The sequence below is a fragment of the Branchiostoma floridae genome, chromosome 3, assembly GCF_000003815.2.
Source record: "Branchiostoma floridae strain S238N-H82 chromosome 3, Bfl_VNyyK, whole genome shotgun sequence".
Classification (NCBI taxonomy): Eukaryota; Metazoa; Chordata; class Leptocardii; order Amphioxiformes; family Branchiostomatidae; genus Branchiostoma; species Branchiostoma floridae.
Genome location: NC_049981.1, coordinates 20,985,594 through 21,003,487, shown reverse-complemented (window position 1 = coordinate 21,003,487; position 17,894 = coordinate 20,985,594). Strand labels below are relative to the sequence as shown.

General features: G+C 42.9%; 3 protein-coding genes across 3 annotated transcripts in view; all 3 read left to right on the top strand.

Moving 5' to 3' along the window:
* The first annotated feature begins 2,769 nt into the window (after positions 1-2,769).
* On the top strand, positions 2,770-8,113 carry LOC118412021 (nodal-like). The gene is made up of 4 exons (XM_035814606.1): positions 2,770-3,168; positions 5,864-6,030; positions 6,454-6,572; positions 6,798-8,113. Exons 1-4 carry the CDS (start codon positions 2,823-2,825, stop codon positions 7,552-7,554), a joined length of 1,389 nt encoding a protein of 462 aa, XP_035670499.1. The 5' UTR covers positions 2,770-2,822; the 3' UTR covers positions 7,555-8,113.
* Positions 8,114-8,737: 624 nt separating this feature from the next.
* On the top strand, positions 8,738-16,345 carry LOC118412674 (L-gulono-1,4-lactone dehydrogenase-like). The gene is made up of 8 exons (XM_035815684.1): positions 8,738-8,916; positions 11,503-11,702; positions 12,122-12,280; positions 12,884-13,101; positions 13,291-13,827; positions 14,002-14,153; positions 14,601-14,814; positions 15,253-16,345. The coding sequence occupies exons 2-8, from the start codon at positions 11,507-11,509 to the stop codon at positions 15,634-15,636; spliced, it is 1,860 nt and encodes a 619-aa protein (XP_035671577.1). The 5' UTR covers positions 8,738-8,916; positions 11,503-11,506; the 3' UTR covers positions 15,637-16,345.
* Positions 16,346-17,112: 767 nt separating this feature from the next.
* LOC118412338 (chymotrypsin B-like) overlaps positions 17,113-17,894 on the top strand; it is a 13,367-nt gene continuing 12,585 nt past the window's right edge. The window contains exon 1 of the mRNA XM_035815137.1: positions 17,113-17,282. Within this exon, the coding sequence (XP_035671030.1) occupies positions 17,237-17,282 (46 nt within the window). The 5' untranslated portion in view covers positions 17,113-17,236. The remainder of the gene's footprint in view (positions 17,283-17,894) is intronic.

Genomic DNA, 17,894 nt, shown 5'->3' with positions numbered 1-17,894 from the left:
AGTCGGTATGAGTTGTGTATTGGCATTTATTGTCTTAGGTAAAGTTTGCGGCAGAAGAATTATTTTCTGTTCGATAACCAGGCTGCACATACAGTGATAGCGATGCGTCAAAGTAGAAAACAACTGCTTTCCCCAAAATTTTATCTAGGCCAAAAAAGGTCAATACATAACTGATACGGACTTGAATATATGCGGGGACATAGTACAGTGTAGACAAGTCTTACATACTACCTAACAGTGATTTGATTATCATCACTCTAGGATAAAAGCTACATAGTGTACTTTTGGCTCCAGTGGTTGCAGGATATAGATGTACAGATGTTCAGAATTGTATGTCACTGTGATGAGAATGTACAAAATATGTAAAAAAAAAGTATCTTTTTCAAAATCCTACCCACTTGAAAGAAGCTGTAGTTTATAAAATGTGATGAATGTAATTGATTACCCTGCTTTACTAAATGTGGTTCATGTAAACTGTAGTAAGTACATTGCATCTGTTGAATGCATTTTTCATACTTCAGTACTTATCATCTTAAAACCTCTCAATGATAAATGCACTTAGGAAATTTCATCCCTAGAAAGATGCATGTTCTCTATAGATCGATAATATGATTCAGGAGAGAATTATTCCTTTCTTGAAACTTTGTGAGCTGTCTTGACAAATTTGATACCATGAATCTATAGGTAGGTTGGATCATCATTCTTTATTGTTTTCAATAAATTGTGATTTTGATCAAAGTTGCTTGTCTAAAATAGTTTGAATTTTTATACCCCCAAAAAAGGTCCCAATACTATTGACATGTTGTTATTTGATGATGATCTACAAGAAGTTGCAGATCTTTATAAGCACCCGCCCCAAACGCCGGAGCTCGGCAGCAGAAAACCGGACAATATCCCGCCCCAACATCTGCTTGGAGATTATGTTGGTTTCTGCACAGAATGTTTGAAAGAGCCACCAATCAATACATAATCTCCAAGCAGATGTCGAGGGGGGGGGGGGGGGCAAAGTCGTAATTACTGACCAACAGTCGCAACCTTTAAATAGCCTGGTCACCACTCTCTACTGGATGGCTTATTGGTGTTTTACCGGGCCCAACCTACTAAACATAAGTCTGCAGTGGCAGGATATTGTTTAACTGGCCCTCCGGGTAAAGGCAACCCTGTAAAATTTTCCCCGGCTTGCGCCAATGAACTGGGTGGGCGGATACACTCCTAGCACCGTAGAGGTAGCGTTAAGCGGGGCTGTGTGAAAGATAAAGCCTCCTTCGCAGACTTGAAACACTGGCGTTTGGTTTGGTGGGGAGCGATGATGCGCAATTTTCAACATGGGCTAATGGTCTCAAAATTTAATGATCTCTAATGCCAGCACGGAAACTACGGGCGTTAACTCATGTTGCAAATCAGCGCCTCCAACCCCAAAATAAACGTCAGCGCTCCAAGAAGTCTGCCAAGAAGCTTTCATCACCTGTCGATGAAAGCTCCTTGCTCTTGACCATCAGCTAACGCTTTGCCGTCCGTAAAATCAACTTGTAGATTGCCAATACATAGTACAGTGTTGTTGACTGTCACTCCACTGTGAGACCAGGTGATACCGAGTTAATCTTGTTGATCCACTGACGATACATAAACCTAGGTGTGAAAACACCACTAAGCTGTGTACCTCCCAAGGAGATCTTACCAATCAATGAGAAATCCAACCCTCATGGGACCAAAATACTTAACTTCTATCACTGTTACTTCTTAATTTTTTGTTTCAGAGAAGGGTCTTATTCCTAACTCTTAACTTCAAAATGGACACTAAGCGCAAGTACGCGTTATTTTGCAATTCGCATACTATACTTGTGTGTCATGAAGTTTCTTTGTGTTGCAAGTGTGGTGGGCTCTTTATGATAAGTTTATCGTGGCGGAAGCAGGGTATTTTAGGGCATTTATGGAAGTCCTAATCCCCTGATCGATATCTTCCCATCATACACCCTCCTTCCTGTCCTTGATCATACTAACCATTGTCGGCATCAGTGAGTACTTAGCTTCACCAAGAAATAGGTGTACAACTCAAATTTTGGGACACAACTATGTCAAGTATAAATAAGGCATTTCAGGAATGTCTACCAAAATTGAAACCATTATTATCATTGCTTCGCAGGCGACACCAGGTAATAATGTTAGGTAAGGGAGAAGGGGAACGTGGACAATTAACACGACACAGAAAGCCTGTGATGTTATTTTCGATTCTTTTTTTTTTTCGAAGTGACTTTTTGCCCGGATATTTAATGGTGTTAAAGTAAGTACTTAACGGTGTTGGGAGATCGCCGTGAACAAAAGGCGTATAAGATGGCGGATTATCGGAGTGATAAGGTGCCTGTGAAGAGCCGTAACTAAAGCCTGGCCGTGTTGTCTGTGTACTCACCGTGTTTGTATGGCGTTTGTTGATTGCTCTTTTATAGGCCGTCAATGGTCGATCGACAAGTCACTTAGCTTGTCTAAAAACCGGACGGTGAGCTAATTACCAGTCATGGGGTAATTAAGATAAGATGATAATTACAACGTGATGAGGTTTCTGGAGGAGCAAAAAATCATTTTGAACTTTGAAATCGTGTGTCATTTTCCCGTCAAAGACACGGTTTGCTTTCCATACCATCAAAAGACCAAAATGAAGACCGCTGAATGTCTGACACTTCATTGTCCCCTATCACCTCCCGCCTTGCCTTTGTCTTTCGCCTCGCGTCATGAATATTAAAGAGGTGGAATCTGGGTTATATTACTTATAAGGAGTGGTAATCAGTTAATGCAGCAGGCAGGCCGAGACCAACACCGCGTCGGACATGCCAGCTCCGCGCCCAGCCATGGGGACATTTCTGACGGCTTCGGTCGCGTTCTTCGCCGTTCAACTCCTGCAGTGTGAATGCTTGTCGAACGAGCATACACTAGCGGCGTCGGGCCTACTTCGAGCGAGTGGCGGAGAGGGTCTGACGCTGGGAAGATACGAGCATGGCGACGGCGTGGTTAACGTGACCATGCGGGGCATGGCCGTGGCGGGGAGGATGACTCCAGAGTTCATGCTCGACTTCTACCAGAGTCTGAGCTCGGGGACAGACCTCAACGTCACCCGGGAGGAAAACCAGGCGCTGCCGCTGCCGTCCGACACCGTCAGGAGTTTCGCACTAAAAGGTCAGTCAGTTTTAACGGAATTATCTGGAGCTTTGCAATTGAGATGAGGCAAATGATTTTTTTTTCGATTACCTTTGTATCGACAAGAAGAGAAAGGGGCAGACTCTTGTTGTAAGAAACATCCAAGTGTTTTAGAAATTGCATCCCAAGTAGATCCATTGAGAGGTCGAAATGGTACTCAGAATTAAAAGTAGATATTTGGACGACGTTTCTACCAGTGCCACAGATGTTGTTCATCAACTAGTCTGTATGTGGCCTGTGGATACTTTCTGCTGTGCAATGGTACAAATTATCATTTGATTGCCAAATCCAATTTCATTACCTAATTTCGTCTGTTGTGTGGAATAAGATAAGACCACAGCTGAAAAAAAGGAGGGAAAAGGTGAAACAAAAATCGGTATCGATACAAGCGGTACCATACAAGAGTGTTGTTTTTCCTTTTACAGCAAAAATGTGTATTGGGTCCGAGACGGTAATACACATCGGGTCCCACATCAAGCGTATCGGTCTACGGATCAGATAAGACTCTTTTCTTCACACCGATTCTACTCTGTTACAGCGAGGAACAAACGACCGTTCACACTGTTTGTAAAAACTCGGCAATGTTTTCATTATGCATGTTGATCATGCGACTCCTTCATCCGACTTGCGATATTTTTCTCGTATTTCTTTCAGTTCACGTAGTACACGTTTAAAACTGTGCCCGGATAGTTCATCAAGGGTGCCATTTTCTTTGTCCAGAAAATACTGGAAAAAAAATTCCTGGGTAGATTCTGCAAGATTTGAAAGGCCGATCCGTTATCAACAGGAATGATCAGATGATAAATATGCACAAGAACCTCCCTTTGTCCGACGGAATCAATTTTCAAACACAAAACTCCCCAAAGCAGTTTCAAGTTGTTTTACAAGGCTTGGAGAGGTGTAGAACACGCGCAAAGCATTCCAGAGTTATCATCATATTGGACAACATTTGACGAAACAAGTACGGAGTTTCTGAATAGGTGTAAAGGATTAATTAGCAAAACAGTGATAATTACTGATCGTAATCTCCATCTCTCCACTGGGGGCGTTTCTAATCCGAGGTATCCGCCCCATAATGACTCATTCACACCATGCATTCGCAAATAGCCACTCATGCATGCTGGTTGATACACAACAAGGAGGTTATTTTATCCTCCTCGATACACAATGAGACAAGACTCTCTACAGTCATGTAAAACGTCTCACTGGACTGCAGCACGTTTGCGGAGCCGATGTGTCCTATGTTAGACTTGTCAGAGAGAGGGATTTCAGTCAGGCTACTACGACTTAATTACCCCTCTTGTGAGTCTCTTGTGCTATATAAAGGTCACATTTCCAAACCCGGACCGGTCGACCGAAATGGTCGTGGAAACGAAAATGTAAGTGTAGATCATAGAATATACACAGGTTATGGTCATGACTAATTTTATTACGTTGTTTGTGTTTTGTTTTCGATCTCGGAAGCTACCCGATCTGGTCCCGGTTAATTCTATTGAAAACAATTCAAAACTGTCTTTTCTGAGCAAGTCAAAAGAATGTTATGAACAAGAAAGATACCTTTATGATATAGATAATTTTGAAATTCGAAAAGCGATAACTCAGTTAAGAATCAGTAGCCATAAATTGAATATTGAAACAGGCAGATATTACAATGTAGCCCCTGACCAAAGGTTCTGCCCTTTCTGTCCAAAGCATATTGAAGATGAATTTCACTTTTTAATGGAATGTTCTAAATACACTATTTTACGTAATGAGCTATTCACATTTCTAGAATCTATTACAGCAGATTTCAAGAACCTCGATGCTAAAAACAGATTTGTATATATCTTTAGATGCCACAACTCCCATACTGCAAAGTTAGGCAAATATATCAAAGACTGCTTTGTTATTAGAAAGAATAATGAAAGCCATGTTTAGCCCAACTCGATTGTAACATTATATCTTGTTTTAGCCCTTTTTGCTATGTTAATAAGGATGTTAAGTCTTATTCTATACACCTATTTTGTACTTTGTGTAATAGTTGTTGCCATACATTGTACCATGTACAAATGTCGTGCAATAAAGTTCTTCTATTATCTAAGCCGGCTAAGCATCACGTTTCACCTGGTCACTTCTAGATCCTCTATCGGAATTCCATCCTCTCCATGATCCAGCGTAAGCTCTAATCCGGAAGTGAACGTCACATCCGTTCCCACCCAGTATGATGGCTCATATTTTTGTGCAAGGCAGATCAACCAAGAGACTGTCTGATATGAATCTTGATGTAGCTTAACCAAGGCTTTTCAAGGCAATAACCACGTTTCTGCCCTTCCGTCAATGCTTTGTGTGTGTGTATTGGGTGTGTATGTTGTGTGTAACAATACTCCTATCAGCGGAAGTATATTTCTCTGGTACTTATGTCGGTAAAAGATTCCATGCAAGAATTTTCAGAATTTTTACATGTAGTCTTTCTTTCATTACTTTTGCCTAACTAAACTGAAAATTTCGTTGATTGGCGATGTAAAGTCAAAATCTTCTATAATCTTTCATTAGTTTCATTAGTTTGTATAGTCTTTAACTTTTTTTATCTACAGGAAAGCAGCTCGCGTGTGTTCTTGCCATATTTATATTTATGATATACTAGTAGTGTTCAATGGTTTCGCTAAGTATCAATATTATCTTATTCTCCATCTAGATGCCAAGCAGAAAGGTAGCAAAAAATTCAGCTACGTGTTCGACACCTCCAACATTTCTCCAGACACGGACATCCGGCTCGCTGAGCTGCGCATGCGCGGTCCGCACTTCTCGCCTCCCCGCAGACTTTCCGTGCGTGTCTTCAGCCACGAGGAGAAGAAGTGCAAGGTGTGTCGGGTGTTCATCTTACAGCGATGAGATACTAGTAACTTAATAAGGACATTCACGGTCTCTAGTACGCATTCGTAGCGACAGGATTGTGGGTAATATGTCAAAGGTGCAGGCCCATGTCTGAACAGTACTCTCGTCTCGACCATTGTCTCGATTTGCATTTAAAAAAAAATTAGACGTGTTTTTTTATGTCTCAGGGGCCTCCACCTTCAACATATTACCTAGAATTTTGCACATGTTTGCGCATTGCTGAATGTTATCACATGAGCATGTTAAGAAGCTATATTATAAATCAACAGTTTCACCGATGGAGTCAGAACCAGCCTCTTGCTAGATCTGAACGAATAAACACGTCATCAGACACGATGTATTTTTCCACATCACTGATAGCACCTCTGTATTTTATATGTGCCGTTTTAGAAGAAGAAAGAAGGCGCCACGTGCACGGTTAAACACCGAATCGCCAGCTTTAAACACATCCAAGAAGACCTGACCGCGGACGGCTGGAGAGTGGTGGACTTGACGAAGAAACTCTCAAGGTATGTAATATTTGGTAGTTTTATTTTCTAGTCAAAATCGAAAATGGTAATAATATCTGTTGCATGTTGTATAAAGAAAGGTCCAGGAACAGCCTGTTCCGATATGAGAGCACATGTGATATCATCAACATTAAAAAAAAGTCAGCTGGCAATTCAAGATATATTTCATGCTAAGGAATTTTTTCTTCGTTTTGATAACATGTTTTTCTCTCTCAATCCTCACAGATGGGTGCGACAGAATGTCTCCGCGGACACCATTGAGATCCAGATCACGTCAAAACCGGAGAGGCGACGTCCCCGGGACCTGAGCACCGACGCCTCTGATTGGCTGATGCTGATGAAGAACATGTCCCCGGTTCGTGAGGAAAGGGACACGTCGTTTGACGAGAGTCATTCGGAAGACGAGGAAAGTGATTTCTATGGCACGGACGAACCTGATGCAGAATCTAGACAGAAACGAAGGGTGGAAATCAAACTGTCCGAAGATGTGAGTCTGGTAGTGTTCTCCCAGGACCAAAAGGCCGACTTACTCCGAGACTCCCAGAAGGCTAAGCGCGCACAACACCCCGTGAGACACGACCACCAAGCGGAAACGCGAGTCGCGCGCTCCAATAGGAGACGCCAGAAGAAGTCTAAAAAGGGAAAGACGGACAGTTCTAAGAAAGAAGACACTCCTTGCAAGAAAGTAGAGTTCTGGGTGGATTTCGACCACATCGGCTGGGGCACGTGGATCATTTATCCGAAGAGGTTCAACGCGTTTCGTTGTGAAGGCGTGTGTCCGACTCCGGTAGACCAGCTCTACCACCCCACTAACCACGCCGTCATGACCAGCATTTTGAACTTACACAAGCCGGGAAAGGCGCCCATGCCCTGCTGCATCCCCACTAAGTTAAAAGCTTTAAGCATGTTGTACCTGGAACACGGGGAGGTAGTCCTTAGACATCACGAAGATATGATCGTGGATGAATGCGGCTGTCAGTAGTTAATCATTAGTTAGCTAGATGGGGATCTCACTACAACCGAAATTGGATTTGTGCAGTCCATGGAATATCATACAAAACGTAGAATCACGGCAGAAAACAGTAAAAAAGTTTTTATCTATGAAATTCGTTGAGCGCTCTTTCAAGGAGCTTGTTCGCAGCGAGGTCGCCATCCTACTCCCAGTCGAATGGTGGTGTTACTCATCAGATTTACTGGAGAAAAAAGCGATCTCACAAAGTTTAGTATTATGAATTCGGCACAAACACAGTGCTATGGAATACTATATAACTAGGGCTATGGTACAGTGACTTTTGGACTTTATGTATGTTGTGCTTATTGTGTAAATACCATGTAATACACATCCCTCGCTAGATAGGGAACGAAAATGTGCCTTAAATTTCTATGTAGCTACAGATCGATTTTGATACAGCACTTTTATACTATTGGCGATTTGTGGATTGATTGAATAATTGTATTAAACTGTTTTAACGATTTATCCGAACTTCACTTAGGCCCGTTTATTGTTTTCATATTTTTGTAAATAAACTGTACAAACCATACATTTCGTTTCTTTCTTTCTCTCCAAATGTTGATACTGTACAGTCCCTGAATAGTACTAGTGAAGTGAAGTTAACATGTACGAACCAGGTCACTTTCGTAGTCTTAATGAAAAATTCTTATTTTACATCTGAAGTTTTGTCTTGCTCTGTTTCATCTTCAGTTATCCATGAGCTGTCCTAAGCGCACTATGTTAAAACATGCATGAGGTGCATAGGAAAAATTGGGACAATTCTATTTCTTACCACGTTTCTGGGACCTTTCTTGTACCTTTGCACTCGAACTTCTCCTTAGTGTCTTACATACATTCAAATGCTAATTGCGGAAATGTGCATTAGATATGGAGTGTGCATGTAGAGTATGTCATCCGTAAAACGTACTTGCCGTGGCCTCATCCAGTACTTAAAGATCCATTCATTCGTTGAAGAATATAGATAAAATTGATAAATCTATGTATTGAATCCATCATAAAAGCGCACTTTGACCGTTTTGTAGGCTATCCCTTCCCGTTGGGAATGATGAAGCCATGTTTGACAGACATGGGAAAGTGGTGTGTTAGCGCTGATAACGTCTCCCACACGGTAATCTGATCAACTCTTCCCGCAGCGTCACTCAGTTGACGGTGGACCATCTGCCGTTCCACTGTGTCTCACCCACAGGCACGCACGCCACAGTCTCGGTAGGCTGGGTGTTCATCGGCGCTGTTCTATCCCCGCCTGACTGAGTCCACCTGGTGTATTACCGTAGCAGTCTGACTTCTAGTTCTGACTGCTCGTCACAGCAAGGTGCACAGCGTTCACAGAAGGTACAGGTTTCTTTATCATGTTCGTCACTCCGATTATGGTGCTACGTTATAAGTATTTGATGCCATTATTTGAATTTGAGAATGCCCAACTGCATGGATAATGACCTAAGTTTTAGTGCTATAACGTTATAGTTTGTAGTTATTGTATGCATGACCCAACAATTGCACAGAAAGTAAAGTATGACGGAATATGACGGAAAACTAGACCCAAACCTGGACATGAAACACAGAACATGAAAATGTAGGTGTTTCTTGAAAGTGACTTTGTTTCATGTATCGCTTTTCATTATATTTGATTTTTTCATGAAATGAGCGTTACGGGATACTTGGAATTGTAAGGGTAGTATTTCTGGTGTCCGTTAAATTTTGCAGGCTGTTTTCTTTTCATATCATCCAAAACTCACACTCAATGGAAAATCTTTGCTAATTTCGTTAACGTCTTGTAATTTGATCTATCAGATACGCAGGGAGGGTAAATTGAACGCAGATCTCAAGAAATTCATGAATTATTCATAAGGTTTGATGAGACAGATTCGCGAATTGTGCCAATTACGCCACATCATCATAAAGTACTTCAGCATAGGTCAGACGGGTGAGGTTTGATATGGAAATAGAGTTGTATTTTTTGCAACATGAAGCGGAAATGGGGCCCAAAGAATTCCATAAAACTGTATAGAATTGTTCATCATATTTGGATAAAATCTAAATCAATTGACACATGTATGAACGTATACAGAATTGTGTTCTTCAAAACATGTGCAACAACTTTCAAAGTATTTCATATATGTATTGTATATGGGCAAAGGCAGTAAGAAAGCACTTGAATTTGAAACGAAGCTAAAACCTATCAAACTATACAGAATTGTTTTCTTCAAAAAGTGCAAAAAAATTCATAAATGTGTGTGTGTGTCTGTCTGTGTGTGGTATTGTGTGAACATTATAACTCGAGACAGCGTAGACAGAATGTCTTCATTTTTGGTATGCGGGTAGTTCTTGAGGAGGCTTAAAGTGAATAGGTTTTGGCCCCTAGTGGCTTCTATGCAATGGTATCCTGTATTGCATAGAATGCTTGTACAAGTGACACTAGAGAGAAACTTGTAGCAATGACCGTAGAAGTAAAATGTAATTGCGCCATAGCCATGACTGTAATTGCTAACTTTATGAATGATACCAGTCTACCGCACAACTTTTTTTACCCATTTTGTTCTTTCGCCGTCTCTAATTGAATTTGGAGTATGCGGAGGATGTCATTCATAAAATCTACCTTCCGTGGCCTTATTAAGCAATTGGCAACTGGAACCCCAAATCTCCCATTTCCACCGAAATGGCGGTCCCTGGACATCCATATGCCGATCATGATATCCTTGGGGAATGATGTAACAAAGGTGCTGACGATAGGGACCATCTGCTGCCACTGTCTGACATATGCTTCAAACAGACTTTTAAACAACCACAGGGGACGTGCGACGAACAGTAGTCACCAGATACCATTTATTGTATTGTACACTCAGAAAATGTAGGCTGGAAAAACGTATATGAAGTTGGTTGTTACACTTGATACTTTTACGGAGTAGCGGTCTGCTTGCATCAATGAGCAACAGTAGTACTTTGTGTGTGTGTGTGTTGGGGGGGGGGGGGGGCTCAGTGGTGCCCCAACGGCCAAATAGTTAGACTAATGGGGGAAGGGGAGAGTGGATGAAGGAGAGAGAGAGAAAGAGAGAGAGAAAGAGAGAGAGAAGGGGGAGATACCTTTGTATGGAGATTACGCAAAATGTCATCGATGACAATGCGATAAAATTAACGAAACCTAAACAAAACTGCTCTTGCTCTTATTCAGCTTAAACAAAAGAATGCACATATGCATTGCATATCGCTAACTGTGATACCAGAGTCATAAAAAGACGCCATCTGTGACCGTAACGTTCAACGTTCATTGGTCCGTAACACAAGTGGTCGTCTGGCATGGCCTGAGGCTATCACACTATAGTACCAGCTGTAGTTAAACACCGTTGCTGCCTGTACACGTGTAGTGTGTTGCTTTCATACACTTCAACTCGCGGTGACACGCCTTTGGTAGGTTAGTAGTTACATTCCTCTTTAGTGTACATTAAAAAGGTAAAAGATAAGTAATTAAGGTAGCACCTTAACGTTGGGGCAATAGAGTAGGGACAGTGAGTTGTTATCCATTGTGTCTAGGGCACGGTATTGGAGGCGGAGCTCAACCCTTTTCTTTCACCTCCTATTGCCTCCCCGACAGAAGTCAGGCACCCGTCTTCACATCTGAGTGGTGTGTGGAAAGTCGTTTAAAGTTTCTCTCCCAAAGATACAATGTCTAGTCAGGAATGACAGGGATCGAACCCTTGACGTGACGATCTCGTGTCCGCCAGCAAAACCACTGGGCCAAATGACGTCATACCGAAGAAGACATACGACTATTTCATTGTCTTTACGAGCGTACTCTCTCTTCTCAGTATACTGTTTGTACTACCAACTAATATAATGACTATGAGCTTATATTTCAGCAGATGTCTCACTGTTGTTAGCAGATTTCTAACTGCTGTAACGCTATTGTTGTTGGGGTTCCAGGAGGATGGGGAACACCTGCACAGTGGTAGACTGCTGTTTCGGGCTGCGCCAGCGCCAACAGTGCTGCTTCCCCTGCCTGCGCCTCTGCTCCTACGATCACAGGCCGGTGTTCTACAGCCAGGACGGCAAGGAGGTGGTGCAGCCCCTGGTCGCCTTCTTCCGACCAAATCAGCAGAGAGTCCGCAAACTACCGGTGCCAGGTAGGTTATGTTTTGGGTAATGTCTGTATATATGTTTTGGGTAGTGTATGTATATATGGTTTAGCAGCATAGTTCCTTGATCCTAGAAGCAGCAGGTGGATTGTCATGAAACTTGGCATGTGGTCAGGTCATGTCCAGTCGAATAAATGATCAGATTTTAAGCTCGATAGCGGCTATCCTTGGTATAGCATTAGAACTTCCGGTTTTGATATCTCGTGCTCTATATGCAATAAGCTAGGGTCAGAATTTTCGATACATGCCTGAAAAGCTCAACAGAAAAATCAAGCCTGTTTGGTCTACCTTGAACCGATGCAACATCGAATTTACTCGGTTATGTTGTTGAGGATGATAAGTAAAGATAGCGGATCAATCGTGTCATGGCACCAGACACAGGGTTTATTTTGCATTTTTATTCTCAGGTCTGACCTTGGACCCAGACGACCTTAACCTTGGCCTTGGACCGGTGGAGCAGATCGCGGCCGTTTGCAAGCATGCGCAGGACAACGACTTGCGGGTTCGCGCGGTGGGCCGAGGTCACGCCAGGGTCACACTCACCAGCGTGGAGGACATCCTGATTGGTGGGTAATGAATTCTTAGACGGCGATCACGTCTATCTGTTCGTATTGACATTTTTGACTTTGGTAAAAATTTCCGGAAGAATGTTTTTAAAGATTTTGACCCACCGATGTGAAGCCTGTTTATCTCACACAAAAAATGACTTCTTCGGCCTCAAACCTTATCTAAGTCCAATAATTGTCAATAAGGAACTCAGCCCCATTGTTACCAAAAATTACTACTTTAAACTACGAACGGAGTAATTTTCCCAAGCAAGCATAAATATACGTATACTGCCTATTTAAATAGAGTAATCCACTCAAATGTTACAGATTTGGAGAACAATACTCAAAGCTGGCGTCATAAAACTAACGCCCCCTTTCAAGTAGAGTCTGCGACCGCGGGGCGAACGCCGAGCGACCAAAGATTAGACACGTCGCTCAACACGTTAATACATAGAGAATGAATATTTTTCCATAACCATGTTTTCTGTCATACTTTTACTTCGTGCGTCATATTCCAATGATAAAATTAAGGGTCATACAAATCCAAATTTGGTCGTTTAACGATCGCTCAGCGATTGCCGTCCAGTGAAAATGGGATTTAAGTTATCTCATCCCACCCAGACATGACGACCCTAGACCGGGTCCTGGTGCGCCACAGTCCAGAGACAGACGTGCATCACGTGGTGGTGGAGGCGGGGATGTTGGCGGACGACTTCGCCCGTGAACTCCAGCACGTCTACGGCCTGGCCGTGCCTGCGTACGGCAACTTCTCCGGGCACACCCTGGGCGGGCTCATCAGCACCGGCGGGCACGGGTCCGGGTATGCCAAAAAGATCCTGGTAAGGGAGAGCATACATCAGATGTCTTTTATGAAGGGCAGAAATTAGCAAGAAATTCACACACAAAAAGTGAAGAAACTCTACATTACATATTTGACGGAGTTATTCTTCGACGTCACTTTTTTCTTCTTTTAGGTCTGCGAAAGCCTAAGCCTTTTCCAAGTTATTAACATGCTGCTGTATCCCCAGGCGGACTCGGTGGTGGAATTGCACATGATAATCGAAGGAGGAATCCAAGTGAAGATTCGCCGGTGCAACGTTTCCAATCAGGAGATCGACGTTCCATTCGACGACATCCGCGACAGAGTCCGAAACGCGAACGTGCGAAGCGAGCCGATCGTCATCCTCAGTACCGAAGTGTTCCGAGCTGTGGCCGTGGGGCTCGGGTCACTGGGGGTCATCTATTCCATCACCATCCGCTGCGAGCCTTCGTTCAACATCGAGGAGTTCCGAACCCCGATCGAGATCTCGTGGCCCGGCGAGCGGCTGTCGGGCTGCTTCGCCTTCCCCTCGGGGTTCGTCGACATGTACACTGTCGATCACGAGTTCAGCACGTTCGTGTTGCACCCTATTCCCGACCCAACACGGGGCCAGGTCGAGCCTGGGTACGCGGTCATCCACGGGATCTATTTCGGCGGAAAGAGGACAGGAGACCCGCCGGCTAGCCACAACTGCTGCCCCTGCTGCCCCGGGAGCAGGGGATTGCTTGGATGCCGTATCTTACAGGTCAGTTCGTCGCATAAATATTAGTACGTAACATGTAGTTTCATAAATTCTAAGACGTAAAGGCATGTATATCAATCTTCCCCGTACAAATATACCATGCTACAAAAGCAAGGAAACTTGCTGGCCTATGTGCCAATAGGCACTACGAGTGTCTAACACCGTGTTTCTTCACAGAATGACTGCATGGCCACCACCTTGCTGTGCGGTACGTCCTGTTGTGCGCGTCAGGTCCCCATGGTAACCAAAAATACCATCCGGATGCTGTCACACCGTAGCAGCTACGTTCATCAGTGGCACAAAGTCCTGCAGCTCACTCCTGATGTCAAGTAAGGTTTATTGAAACTTGTCAATGAAACGTCAGATTACAGTAATGCAATAAATTTCAAAAGTATCCCCAGCTGTTATTAGCAATTGCCCATACCCAAAGCTATGCCTTGTTTTGAATGTCATTTGTGAGGTATATTTATATGTTTTTGAATTAAGAAATTGATAACAGAAAGCTTTCATATAGATGTACTACAGATACCTCCATATCATGCCTGAATAGTTTCATCAGGTTAGCTGAATAATAAAGCTCTATTCTCAACCGATTCACAAATAAATGCGGTCATTTGCGTTCGGGACCACATTTGTTAAAAGCGTCCCTTGCTGCCGTACCTTGAGGCAGTTATGTTAACTCCCTGGTTATGAATAAAGAACTTTGTTGTTCATAGTTCAAGCTTTATATCATTATCGTATCTTTTATTGTTATGTTATGATGTGTTTCTTTCTAGTGTTGTCAGTATGGAATGGTTTGTGGCTCTGGACGAACTTGAAGCAGCGGTGGCTGACGTCATCAGCATGGCGGTGACGTACGGAACGAAGTGTCAGCACTTCTCTCTGCTGCCCATTGCATGCCGGGTCCTGGAAGCAGACGACTTTTACCTCAGCCCGACCTGTCAGAGCCGTGTGGCAGAGGAATCCATCACCCACTACGGCTGCATTGAGGTACAGAAAGGCGTTCTTTTAACCTCTGTTAAGTATAGCTGTCGGTTTGTTTGTTTTTCATTGTGGGTGTTCTGTTTTTTTCCTGGACTGAGGTCCAATGTTAACCCGGCTTGAACGTCGTTTCAGTTAGGGCTACAGGAGGTGAGTTAGCCGGGGGAATAAATTCACAAGGATGGCAAGTGTGCCTGGGTAGAATTACATATGCAAGAAAATGTATAGACAGAATAGCGAGAAATTCACTATAATCAAGGAGCTTTTGTATCTGATATAAAAGCTCATTGCTTTAATGAATAACTAGAAGATATTCTCAAAAACTCTAAAAATGTTTGTTCTTTGAAGTATGAGATATTTGACTTCTTGATTCTATTCTAGAAAAGACTCGGTTCGGTTTTGATACTGAAATATTATGTGTACCCTAAGATTGCATGTCAATTCCAGGTACCATTTCTTCCTGGCGAGTACGGAGCTGCACAATTTCACAAGGTCATCGACGAGCTCCTCTACGAGAAGTACCAAGCACGACCGCACTGGGGCGCTTCTCACCTCCTCACCCAACCGCGGGTGCGGAAGAGCTACCCCGAGCTGGACAAGTGGCTTCAAGTCTACCGCCTCTTCAACAAGAACGGTACGTTTGGGAACACCTTCACCGAGAGGTGTGGGTTTGACGATCTAGACGCGAGGAAGAAAAGCCAGTCCATCTCGCGAACGAGGTCATTCCGGAGAAACAGACGGGGCTTCGTGGACCAGCGACCCGACTCCAGCATATTTGCTACAATAGACGAAGTAGACGACCCTATCATAATGTCGGAGTCGTCTGTGTAGGTTACTGCAGGACTGCTTGCTTCTCCAGATTGCCTCTCCATTAATATCTGTCCATGTTGTGTGTTGTCTGCGTTTATTTGTTCTACATGCAACCAATGTAGCCTTTCATATACGGAAGGTATTGCCCTGGTCACACTCGCCGTACGACGGTCGTACGACCGCAAACCAATGACATTCTTGGGAAAGTCGTGCATATATCGTATAGAATTGTAAGCTTGTTACGGGACAGGCTGGCTTAGATTCTTGGTGGTGGTTGCTTCTGCCACAGCCTGCTTGAATGTTCAACCCATCAAATTCGTTTGACTACCTACGACGATTGTGACCAAACGTATACGCGCTAAACATTAAAACAATGGCCAGGGAAAATGTTGAAGTCAGATTTCTCTTATGAACATTTGAATGCCTTAGAACAGCTTGCAGGGTGTGTAGAGCATGACGAAGTCTTCTACACTATAACGCCCTTCTTGAAGTACTAGTAATACTTTTACGTTTGAGCTTAAGACTGGATACATGTACAGCTAAGATTATGGATAGATGAAATTGGCTCGTGTAAAATGTGACACTAAACTTATTGGGTACACGACTTACGATGATTTTGAAGCCACTAAACTGAGTACAGTTCTAAATACATTTATTCATTCAGCTATGATTCTAACCATATAAAGATACACAGAATTCACTTGGAAATTAAATGATGATTTCACCTGTATTTGCATATTCTACTTTTTCGCAGTTAATAACCTCTGATACATTCCCCAGTAATATGCGATTGAGAGGTTTGTCAAAAACAAGAAGAAACAAATATGCATTCATCTGTATGGTTTAATAGGTTACGACCTTTCCGGTTGAAATGCTACCATAATGCTTGAAAAAGGCGATAATTCATTCGACTATCTGCTTAATGCAGAACACATATTTGACCAGATTATAAATAGAGATGAGATGACTTAGGGAAAAGTGGTTGGCTGGGTGGGATAAGAAATAATTGCATATGTGGTAGTTAGTAGTAGTAGACTGTTTTATTGTTCAAAACAAGTATTACAAATTAAAAGCAGCCTTGTAGCCCGAGGGGCTGAATTGCACTGCTTGACAGTCTTTTTGTACATTAGAGTCAATTCCGAGTCACCGAGAGGGTTTTAAAATAATATTTGTAATAAGTTTGAACTATTTAAAGTAAAAGAGTTTTTCAGTCACATCTAGTTCTAACTTGTTCAAACAATTAAAAATGAAAGTTTGAACATGTTTGAACCTATTCATATTTGTTGGAAACATTGGGAAAGTAACAATACGAATATCTCTTTATTTAGAACAATTTTCAAACATCTAGGTACCGCTTAGTACCAGCTGGCAGTTTGTATGGCCGAGTGCGCCTGAGCTGCATACTGCATGGCTGTTTACGGGCTGGGGGCAGTCAAGGGGCATATCTTGCAGATTTGGATACTGCAAGGGCAAAGTCCTGGCACAGAGTCAGTCTGCGTTCCGACAGGCGTTGAAGGCCAAGTGTGACAAGGGCATCAGAGTACGACAAGGATATATAAGGATACCAGAAAACAAACTCTAAAATATTCTTCCTCGCGAGCTGTCCGGCAACACAAGCAGGATGTTGTGGCTCGTCGTGTCCGTGGTGTCTGTCCTGTCACTCAAAGGTATGATGTTCGTCTAAGGCACACCTGCTTCTTTTCCACTGCATATTAACGCAGTACATATTTCAACTTGAAGGTGGGGGGAGGGGGTCACACTTGCACGTATACGGTATATCAAGCCCCCTCGCAAACTTTAACTAAGCCCAAAAATGTAAATATGAAACTCACAAGGAATTGATATAATCTCCAAGCGTGGCATAAGATAATATCATAAGCTGGGGAAGGAGTTTAGCCGGCAGAGGAGTTAATTGCCTAAACTCCTTCCCCAGCTTATGATACTATCTTATGCCATCTGCTTGGAGATTAGAATTGATATACATGTTTACGCAGTATGGCCCCCTCCTCAAGGACGGTTACATTTTTAAAAGTTTTTTTTGTCCCTGGGTGTTACGAGTATCGTTTTTTCTATCGCTATCATTAGTTGGTATGAAGCATATGGTTGGTATGAAGCATACGGAAATGAACAGGGGTTGTGTGGGGTGAACTGGGATAACGAACTCTTTACAGGGTATAATATGCAGGTATTGCATGGAAGCTAAAGCGTTAAAAGGCCCTCTCTCCACCAGACGGCTGAACGACCTTACAGCGACCATAATGAGATTTGATAATTAGAAT